Source organism: Pleurodeles waltl, chromosome 12, assembly GCF_031143425.1.
Source record: "Pleurodeles waltl isolate 20211129_DDA chromosome 12, aPleWal1.hap1.20221129, whole genome shotgun sequence".
Lineage (NCBI taxonomy): Eukaryota > Metazoa > Chordata > Amphibia > Caudata > Salamandridae > Pleurodeles > Pleurodeles waltl.
In genome coordinates, this window is record NC_090451.1 from 365,241,398 (window position 1) to 365,253,452 (window position 12,055).

Sequence of the window (12,055 nt, forward strand, 5' to 3'; positions counted from 1 at the left end):
TCTCATTATAAATTACTTGTCATCCAGGTGTGACACTTTTTATTTAACAGTTTACCAACTTAGATCATTAGTCTTTTTTGGATGTGTAGGTACCCAGAAAGTTATCAACCAGATTCAAAATAAGAGTGAATGCCTTAGATTTTCTCATAAAGATTAAAAACAAAATAAGATACTTCTTCTTTGTGTCTGTATTTTAAAATTTACTTTGTACTGCCCTATGACTGCTCTATTTCCCTCCTATTGTGTTACCTTGTGCTTTCGTCTGACTTACACAGTCTCATCAGCATTGTTATAAATTCTGCCATTTTGTCTTTAAGAGATAGAGGTAGATTGTTAATAGCACTCAGTACATGGGTTAACAGATAATAGCCTTAACTCAAGCAAACACGAGACCCAAAGCATTGCAAATGCTTGTTTATCTATATTATCAATGTCTCTGATGGGCTTTGGGTATGGTAAGCAGTTTTATGATCAACACTTAATTTTCAGAAACCAACTGAAAGGTTTTCAAATTCATTTTGTGAATACTGTTCCAGGGTCATTTTCCACATTAGATGTGTGAAGCCTTTTATGGGGATCCTGGATAGTTCATAGGTTACTGGATAATATCTTTTGCCGGTACCACTGTTTACCACCATTGTCACAGATCCACATTAGTAATGCACTCTTAATTGGATAGTCAAGTTCCTTTCTTTTTGGCACTTTACGCTCTCAGGGTAGTGAGGATGAACAGTCAGAGCTTACTTCAGGAGTTGGGAGATGTTCGAATTTAAAATACAGTGCTAGACTCTAAAATACAGTGCAAGCCCTCAACCTTCAAAGATTCTGGTGCCCCATGTTTACTAGTGACTACTCAGTCGAGCAATGTGACTCAAAGTGCTCTACATTCACGTTCCCATAAGGTGACATTTGCTCTTCTTTTTTAATGTGTGGCAACTCAACTGCACAAAAACTCAGACCCTTAAACTAGCCCAGCCATATATTGGCTTTGCCAATGCGTGTTATATTTGGGCACACTGACCCTTTCACAAAGTCAGCAGGTAATGACACCCGTTATATTGCTGAAAGCATAGTCAGCTATGCACGCCTGTGGGGGTTGGGTGCAAGGACTGGCCGTAGGCAGTACGGGAAGAGGTATTGCTCCCATGGGGTGTTGGGCGCATGGCTTTACCCGACTCCATGCCGATGGATATCTTACTTTACCTTAAAAGCACTGTAGAAATTCATTGAAAAAAAGAAAGGCCAAACTGACATTATAGTTCGAAATTGTAAATATATGTTCGATGGCATGTGTAGCTGCAGATACACATGCTGTGCACATCCCGCCATCTGGTGTTGGGCTCGGAGTGTTACAAGTTGTTTTTCTTCGAAGAAGTCTTTTCGAGTCACGAGACCGAGGGACTCCTCCCATTTCGACTCCATTGCGCATGGGCGTCGACTCCATCTTAGATTGTTTTTTTTCCGCCATCGGGTTTGGACGTGTTCCTTTTCGCTCCGTGTTTCGGGTCGGAAAGTTAGTTAGAATCTCAGAAAAATCGTCGGTATTGTTTGCGTTCGGTATCGGGTTAGTTACAACAGATCGACACCGAATTGAGAAGAGCTCCGGTGGCCCTTCGGGGTTTTTCGATTCCCATCGGGGCCTGGTCGACCCGGCCACGTGTCTCTTCAAAGCTGATGGAACGGACCCCATTCCGCTTCTGTCCAAAATGCCATAGCAAGTATCCATATACAGATCAACACCTGGTCTGTAACTTGTGTTTGTCACCGGAACACAGGGAGGATACTTGTGAGGCCTGTCGAGCGTTTCGGTCGAGGAAGACACTCAGGGACCGAAGAGGAAGAAGACTGCAAATGGCGTCGGCGCCGACAGGACAAGGGTGTTTTTCGAGGAGGAGGAAGAAACATTCTCCATCCAGGATTCGGACTCGGAGGAGGTCGATCCCGAAGAAACGCCGAAAACCGTGAGTAAGACGTCGAAACAAAAAACTCACGAAAAGACTGCCAAAGCCCAGGGGACGCCACCGCCAACAGGCCATGGCTTAACCCGAAAAGTAGGTGACCGCCCATCGGCACCGAAAAAGGGCGAGCTGGTGTCGAAGTCATCCGACTCCGGTCGAGATACAGGCACGCAGCAATCTCGGGCCCGAGAGAGTGGCGCAGAAAAGATTCGGCACCGAGACAGCGGCACCGAAGTTGGTCGGCACCGAGAAGGCACGACGCCGAAAAGAAAAAAGATTTTGTCGGAGCCGAAAAAAGCAGCAGAAAAGGTTTCGGTGCCGAAACATCCGGCATCCGAACCGAAAATGTGTTCCTATTCAGAGGAACAAGGACTGTCCTCTCAAATGAAGACACACAGATTTGAAGAGGAATTACAAACAATAGAGCCAGATCACATGCAAAGGCGGCTCTTTATTCAAAAAGATGCAGGGAAGATCAGCACTCTTCCCCCAATCAGAATGAAACGAAAACTTGCCTTCCAAAACAAGGACAAGGACAAACAGCCACAAGCAAAAGTGGCTAAACAAATAACACCACCACCATCCCCACATCACTCTCCACAACTATCACCGGTAGCCACTCCACCAATGATGCAATCCCCAACACATACGGGGATGAGTCAAGATGACCCTGAAGCATTGGGACCTTTACGACGCACCAGTGTCAGACAATAGTCCTCAGGGCTATCCAGCAAGACCCTCGCCACCTGAGGATAGTACAGGCTACATTCAAGTGGTATCAAGGGCAGCAGCATTTCACAATGTCAGCCTTCACCCAGAACCCATTGAAGATGACTTCCTTTTTAATACACTGTCGTCTACGCACAGTCAATATCAAAGTCTGCCAATGTTGCCCGGAATGCTAAAACACTCCAAACAGGTGTTTGAAGAGCCTGTCAAAGGGAGAGCCATTACTCCAAGAGTAGATAAAAAATATAAACCGCCACCAACAGACCCAGGGTACATCACACAACAGCTATCACCAGACTCTGTTGTAGTTGGAGCAGCGCGCAAAAGAGCCAACTCTCATACTTCAGGAGACGCGCCACCTCCAGATAAAGAGAGTAGAAAATTCGACGCAGCAGGCAAAAGGGTGGCGGCACAGGCAGCAAACCAGTGGCGTATTGCAAATTCGCAAGCTTTGCTAGCCAGATATGATAGGGCCCATTGGGACGAGATGCAACACCTTATTGAACACTTGCCAAAGGAGTTTAAAAAAAGAGCGCAGCAAGTGGTCGAAGAGGGACAAAATATCTCCAATAATCAAATTCGATCAGCAATGGATGCTGCAGACACAGCTGCTAGAACTGTCAACACAGCAGTAACGATAAGGAGGCATGCATGGCTGCGTACATCAGGATTTAAACCAGAGATACAGCAAGCTGTGCTGAATATGCCATTCAACGGACAGCAGTTGTTTGGGCCGGAGGTGGACACTGCAATTGAAAAACTTAAAAAAGACACTGACACGGCCAAAGCCATGGGCGCGCGCTCTACTCCCCGCAGAGCAGAGGCACATTTCGAAAAACACAATTTCGAGGGGGGTTTCGAGGGCAAACCACAGAAGCCACAACCTCACAAACAAAGCCCACTTACCAGAGCCAGTATCAGCGGGGAGGTTTTCGGGGACAATATAGAGGAGGACAGTTTCAAAGAAACAGAGGAAAGTTCCAAAGTCCCAAAACTCCTCAAAACAAACAGTGACTTCAAGGTCACAAATCCCCAACACATAACACCTGTGGGGGGGGAGACTAAACAAGTTTTACACACATTGGGAGGAAATTACAACAGACACTTGGGTCTTAGCAATTATCCAGCATGGTTATTGCATAGAATTTCTCAAATTCCCTCCAAACGTCCCACCGAAAGCACACAATATGTCAAAACAACATATAGATCTTCTAGGACTAGAAGTTCAAGCATTGCTACAGAAAGAAGCAATAGAATTAGTACGAAAAGATCAATTAAACACAGGAGTTTACTCACTGTACTTCCTGATACCCAAAAAGGACAAGAGCCTGAGACCGATACTAGATCTCAGAACATTAAATACCTACATCAAATCAGACCATTTTCACATGGTTACTCTACAAGACGTAATCCCACTGCTCAAACAACAAGACTACATGACAACATTAGACCTAAAGGATGCATATTTCCATATACCAATACATCCTTCACACAGAAAGTACCTAAGGTTTGTATTCCAAGGGATACATTACCAATTCAAAGTGATGCCATTCGGAATAACAACTGCGCCAAGGGTTTTTACAAAATGCCAGGCAGTAGTAGCTGCACATATCAGAAGGCAGCAAATACATGTGTTCCCATACCTAGACGATCAATCAAAAGCAATACGCTAAAACGGTGTTCACAACACACAAAAAATGTCATAGAAACCCTACACAAACTAGGTTTCTCAATCAACTACGCAAAGTCACACCTGCAGCCGTGCCAAACACAGCAATACTTGGGAGCAACAATCAACACAGCAAAAGGGATTGCTACTCCAAGTCCACAAAGAGTACAAACATTTCACAATGTAATACAAGCCTTGTATCCAAAACAAAAAGTAGAAGTCAAAATAATACTGAAACTACTAGGCATGATGTCCTCATGCATAGCCATTGTCCCAAATGCAAGGTTACACATGTGGCCCTTACAACAGTGCCTAGCATCACAATGGTCACAAGCACAGGGTCAGCTTTTAGATCTGGTGTTGATAGACCGCCAAACATACATCTCGCTTCAATGGTGGAACAGTATAAATTTAAACCAAGGGCAGCCTTTCCAAGACCCAGTGCCACAATACGTGATAACAACAGATGCTTCCATGATAGGGTGGGGAGCACACCTCAATCATCACAGCATCCAAGGACAATGGAACATACAGCAAAAACAGTTACACATAAATCACCTAGAACTGTTAGCGGTATTTCTAGCGCTGAAAGCATTTCAACCCATGATAACCCACAAATACATTCTTGTCAAAACAGACAACATGACAACAATGTACTACCTAAACAAACAAGGAGGGACAAACTCAACACAGTTGTGTCTCCTAACAGAAAATATGGCATTGGGCGATTCACAACCACATTCGCCTAATAGCACAATTTATTCCAGGAATTCAGAATCAGTTAGCAGACAATCTTTCACGGGATCACCAACAGATCCACGAATGGGAGATTCACCCCCAAATACTGAACACTTACTTCCAAATTTGGGGAACACCACAAATAGATCTATTTGCAACAAAGGAAAACTCAAAATGCCAAAACTTCGCATCCAGGTACCCACAACATCAGTCTCAGGGCAATGCGCTATGGATGAACTGTGCAGGGATATTTGCTTACGCTTTTCCCCCTCTCCCACTCCTTCCATATCTAGTAAACAAGTTGAGTCAAAACAAACTCAAACTCATACTAATAGCACCATCATGGGCAAGGCAACCTTGGTACACCACACTACTAGTCCTGTCAGTAGTACCTCATGTCAAACTACCAAACAGATCAGATCTGTTAACACAACACAAACAACAGATCAGGCATCCAAATCCAGCATCGCTGAATCTAGCAATTTGGCTCCTGAAACCCTAGAATTCAGACACTTACACCTCACACAAGAATGTATGGAGGTCCTAAAACAGGCTAGAAAGCCTACCACTAGACACTGCTATGCAAATAAATGGAATTTTTTTGTCTATTACTGCCATAATAATCAAATTCAACCCTTACACGCATCTACAAAAGATATAGTAGGATACTTACTACATCTGCAAAAAGCAAAACTAGCTTTCTCTTCCATAAAAATACATCTTGCTGCAATTTCAGCTTACCTGCAAATTACGCACTCAACTTCATTATTTAGGATACCAGTCATAAAAGCGTTTATGGAAGGCCTAAAGAGAATTATACCACCAAGAACGCCACCAGTTCCTTCATGGAACCTCAACATTGTCTTAACACGACTCATGGGCCCACCTTTTGAGCCCATGCACTCTTGTGAAATGCAATACTTAACGTGGAAAGTTGCATTTTTAATTGCCATCACATCTCTAAGAAGAGTGAGTGAAATTCAAGCGTTTACCATTCAAGAAGCATTTATTCAAATACACAAAAATAAAGTTGTTCTATGAACAAATCCCAAATTTTTACCAAAAGTAATCTCACCGTTCCACTTGAATCAAACGGTAGAATTACCAGTGTTCTTCCCACAGCCAGATTCTGTAGCTGAAAGAGCACTACATACATTAGACATCAAAAGAGCACTAATGTACTACATTGACAGAACAAAACTAATTCGAAAGACAAAACAACTATTTATCGCTTTTCAAAAACCTCATACAGGAAATCCAATTTCAAAACAAGGCATTGCTAGATGGATAGTTAAGTGCATTCAAACCTGCTATCTTAAAGCTAAAAGAGAACTGCCTATTACACCAAAGGCACACTCAACCAGAAAGAGGGGTGCTACCATGGCCTTTCTAGGAAATATTCAAATGAACGAAATATGTAAGGCAGCGACATGGTCTACGCCTCATACATTTACCAAGCACTACTGTGTAGATGTGCTAACTGCACAACAAGCAACAGTAGGTCAAGCTGTACTAAGAACATTATTCCAAACTACTTCAACTCCTACAGGCTGAACCACCGCTATGGGCTCAGGGGACCAGACTAATGCAAATATAAGGAGGGGTCCCTCGATAGGCCTTTAAAAGCCCCGGGGGGACCGCCACCTTCCTGGGGCTTTGCATTAAAAACAGAGGGGAGCTGCACAGACCACCCTCCTCTCTAGTAAATTTCCCCAGGTACCACCACCACCCTGAGGTGAAAGTAATTTTCTGAGAAGGAGGGGGGCCACTCGTACCCTCCCGGGCCATATTTGGCACCGGGGACCACCACCTCCACGGGGCATGGTCACAGTGTTACTGGGAGGGGGGCAGTGCAGCAGTGGTAGCGTATAATGTGCACTATACATTTAACCAATGAGGTAGCACTTACTAATTAGCCAGTAGAAAGTACTAGAGTTGGGCAGACATTTTGCGCAAAACTGTGGACTCTTCTTGGATAAATAAGCAGATGAGGATCCGTTCTAGTACTGATGCTCATTTCACAGAAATTGAACCTCAACGGGAATAATTTACAAATATACACATAGCAGGTGCCCCAGATGAAGCCTCTTTTCTGTAAAGGACAAATCCCCCCAACTTGTTGAACTTATCCAGGGCAAACCAAGGGTGTTTTCTCTGCAATTCCACATTGAAAAATGTCTACAGGGGCTGGCTGCAGGCCAGTTCCTGTGGCCAACCCATGCCGCACAAGGCCAAAGGCCGTATTAACGTGAGGTAATTTAATATTACTTAACATAAAAAAAGAAATTACAGGGACGTTATAGTTAGGAAATAGAATTTAAAAAAAACTTAGAAATTCATTGAAGTAAACCAAAGTTAGAGGAACACTATAGTTAGATTCAGATTTTGTACTCACTAAACCACAGAAATTCAACAGTTATAGTTATCCTGATCTCAAGACCCTATAACTCTTGCTCTAAGGCAACTGTAACTTACACCCTATAACTGTTGAATTTCTATGGTTTTGTGTATGTGAAATCTGCTGCCTACGCTTCTTAGCTTAATGCTGTAGTCAAACCTTTGTGACGATTAATGAATAGCCTACGATGAAGAAGAAAAGGTTACCTTCCTGTAATCTTTAGAATCCTCATAGAAATCATAAATGACCTGCTCACCTCCCCGGCTGCTTTAATACTGAGCATTTACTTATAAATTAGTATATTCTATTCTATACCATTAAAAATAAAACTGGATGTGAGAGGCATCTTCCAGTATAATGCAATGTGGGTAGGGGTGTCTCCCACATGCTTAAAGAGGTTGGTTGCTTTTTTTCTGTTGGCAATGTATGCCCAACCAGCTGCATTTTTACCTTCATGTTCTCTGCTAATGGGGTTTGGGCATGTAATAGAATTCTGCAGTGAAGTTCTGTGGGTGTAATCTGGAGTGTTATTTTGAACGTTTATGAAAAAAGAATTAGTCCTCTGTTAGGCTTTCCTTCCACAGTTATGTATAAATTAATGGACAAAGACATTTTTGGATGCTGTTTCTATGGACTAAAATATAACATAAAGGTGTACCGAATCTACGCAAGCAGTGGGGAATTATTCAAGCGCTTATGTCTTCAATAACAATTCCTACGATACAGAACCAGGTCTACAGGTATGAAACACTTTCTTCTATGGTAATCAGCGTCCAACATTTAAACTAAATAATAGACTAGTAAAGCCTAGCTCCCCGCCTGTGGAAGGGATAATTTTTTTGAGTGGGTAGAGGAATTAGGTAAATCCAAATTAGCCTATTTATCATAGGTTGCAAATCATTTCAGCACCTCTGAGGAATGTACATTGGCAAGATCTGACATGAACAAAATATTTTCCCAGCTATATCCTTCTCAGTCCAAGCCATCGGAGGAAGAAAGAAAGCATTACACAAATCTTAAAAATAGCTGTAAGGGCACCTAAAAAGCTAAATGTATTCGCTTACAGCTTCTACATCCGGGTTAACCTGTCAATGTTTTATCTCAATTTGGTATCTCAGTATTTTCTCTGAATTTCCAGCAATGCTGCCACCGTATCATTCCATGTCTCTGCATACTTTGAATACTCAATAGTGTGTCACCAATTGGTATATTTTTTGACATCCCATTTAGTTGCAATTCTTCACTTTCAAGTCAGGCTAGATGCTTTTAGTGGAGGGCTTGGTGTGTACGTCAAGGAAGAATTGTGACACAGGTTTTTCACCTCTTGTTGCTGGTTATTGCAAACATATCTGACAAATAACTATTGTTAAACATTCATACCCACAAATGAGCATATATTTATTTTATGTAATTCAGGATGGAATGCTGTTAGCAGTAACTAGAATGGCTGCCTCAAAATCGTTTATTGGAGTCTGCTATAATTTCTGTAAGAGAAATTAGAGACGTTTGGTGCTGATGAAAAATCATTGCAGATTTGTTATTGAACCAGTAGAGCTGGAATTCCTTCCTTCAGTAAAGAGCTGCAGTGGGCTGACTATGCATTGGTTGTTCAAAAGACTTTTGTTTGTACGGCGCCATCTGATAAATGATTTTGTTGTTTGATGTAAGCAATTCATGTATTTTTTTATTTGACACTCTGTTTTCTACCTTACCAGGTTTTTCCAGATGAATTTCACCTTCAGACCCTAAACCCATTCCTTCGGGCCTGTGCAGAACTGCACCAAAATGTAAATGTGAAAAACATTATCATTGCCTTAATTGATAGGTACGTTTTTTTGTTTCACATGCAAGTTGGTGGTTTGTGAAAAGTGATGTGCAGTGTGTTCACCTTGTGTTTATTTTAAAGTACAAATTGGGGCCAAAAAATGCAATTTTAAAGCAGTGAATTTAGGGAAAAAAGCAAGGTTTTGAAAGCAGTGGGAATGTACAGTGCAACAACGTCAAGCCTTTTAAAGTATGGGCTTGCCCATTGTCTTGCACTGCATGAGGCATCGACTGGCTGCAGTCAAGTCTTTGAATGGGATAGCAAAAGTGGGGGCTATCTAAAAGGGAACATGTAAAACATGTAACAATAATTTTCTGTGATTCCCATAGTGTGCCACCCGATATTTTGGTTTCTGTCTGAGATGTTATTGCATCCAGATATACAACACAACAACTGACATACGCATAAAACCTGCCGGTACTATTGGCTTTGTCAATGGTTATTAGCTGTTTAAGATTAAAGTGTGACATCAGTGATTTGCTATAAATTATTAACATAACAATGGTTCAATTCTGATATTGTGAGATTGTGAATTAAATATTATTGAGGCCTGTGGAAGAAGTAATGCCCTTCAGTTATGTGCGCTTTATGTTAGATATGTAATCCCCTTTTCTCTGCATATCTTGTCTGTCTGCACATCTTCAACCTCATCTCTTTCCTCTTCATAACTCCTTTCACTCTCCCTCAAATGCACTTCTTCGCATCCCCCTCACTTCACCACCTCTAAACACACACTGCACACATGCACATTTAAGTACTTTATTTAATTTTGCCTTGTATATATTTTGACATCTTTGCACCCCTTCACACATATTTTCACAGATTTTCAATTGTTGGAATACATGACCATTGTTGTGTGCTCTGCAGAGAGGAAAACCCACGGACAGGCACTCTGCTTTGCTGTCTTCAGTCTGAGCGCCAGTGCTCTCTATCAAAGCCAGTAATAACACCTGGCACGACTCAAAGTATGCATTATACAAGAGCAATAAGATGCACGAAAAAAATAAAGAAACACAACATGATGAAATAGCAAACACTCTTGGGGAATGCAAGATTAGGCAAAACGTGAAATAACAGAGGAATTACATCTCTGACATGCATTACCTTAACGTTTTTTACATTTGTTGTTCGTAAATCAGTTCATGTTTTTGGCATTAATGTTAAGGACACACCAGTTTTAACACATGTAATGGTCTTTACTATAAGCACATATTTCTCCCTTTGTGCTTGACTCCGATATTTTGATCAACTTTGCAAGGGAACAAGCCCTGCTTGTCTTTTGGATAAATTTTGTGGGGGAACAAATACAGCAGCTCCACCTATAACGGAGCCACCGACGTTCAGCCATGGCCTAGGGTGTCACAGTGAGGAAGGGTAGTGTGACCAGGGGTCTCATCTCAATATACATAACACAAGATTAGCATTATAACACTTCCATTATCGAAGGACAAGGTGCCAAATCATGCATGCTTTTGCATCCTGTCCTACCCTGTGATGAATAGGAAAGGGTGAGATATATGCCTTTGAATGACAGACATCTAGCCTCATGCAGTGATGCAGTCTCTGACACCCGCAACCATGAGGCTAACAGCGTCACTGTCCTACAGTAAATACCACCATAAACTACAATGGCAGTGAAGGGCTTTAGAAAGGTAAGCCCTGTGTCCTGCATCACTTTGCAGAGAGTTGATTTACTGCCTGGCTTCCGTCTCCTGCTTCTCTGCCTCCTGCTTCAGACTGAGGCGGGGAAGGCAGCCTGGGGCAGACAGCCCAAACTTAAATTCAGTGATTTGTTTAGTGATACAATCATATCTCTAAAAAATACATTTATTTAATAGCCCCAGAGTCCTAATGAAGAAACTGCCCCTCAAGCATTCACTAATCTATGCAATGTTTACACCAGAAAAACGTCTAAATCTCAGTGTCCACCCATATGATGCGTGTGGTGTCAACCTTTATTTAGATTAGTGCCAGTCTCTTCTTGTGGTGCATATTGGAATCAATATCTGGCTTACCTAAGTGACCACTCACCTTTCCTTTTATTTGCAATAATGTGCTCTAATAGGAAACAAAGGTTGAATAAGACTAAAATAGAAAAAATGTGGAAAAAAAACAAAAAACAACTTGATCCGAATTGAGCCTGCAAAAACAACCCTGTGCCTTAACAACTTTTACTTTGTGTTCTGTCTTGACTTCCCCTTGAAAGCATCAATATATAAACTGTGAGACTCCTAATGTTTATGTTAGATTTGCATCTGAAAGTTTCCAAACTCTCTGTCTTAGACAGGCCTAAGGTTTTGCACTAGATACTCTTTTGTAATTATTCTGTACACATTGTCCCTCGTACTGATCCTTGAAGGCAGAACTCTACACTTTTATACCGCTAACATCTCTCTACACCTTAATTGTAAATTTGGTAACCTACTGAACTGTGTACAATGTTAATATCTCTGTTACCCTCGGGTCTTGACTGTTAGAATGTCTGTTGTCAATACATTTCATTAGACGTCAGCTTTCTGGACACCTACAGTTTGGTTAATTCTCATCTGAATGTGTACAGTGGTTTCAACAATTTGTTTACCTTTATGTACGAATAATCAAGTAGTCATCTTTTATCCAGCAGCTGAATTTGGTTGTCTTAACACTCCAACTGCCTCGTGCATTGTCCCAGGCCTACTTGGAAGGAGCTTGCTTTCAGTTTTCCACAAGAAAAGCACTGTAACCTAATGCCAAAAGCC

At 41.8% G+C, this 12,055-nt stretch overlaps 1 protein-coding gene across 1 annotated transcript in view; it reads left to right on the forward strand.

The window, feature by feature from the left end:
* Nucleotides 1–12,055, forward strand: part of VPS35 (VPS35 retromer complex component) — a 361,777-nt gene that overhangs the window by 172,882 nt on the left and 176,840 nt on the right. Inside the window, exon 8 of the mRNA XM_069216632.1 lies at nucleotides 9,208–9,317. Coding sequence (XP_069072733.1) covers nucleotides 9,208–9,317 — 110 coding nt within the window. The remainder of the gene's footprint in view (nucleotides 1–9,207; nucleotides 9,318–12,055) is intronic.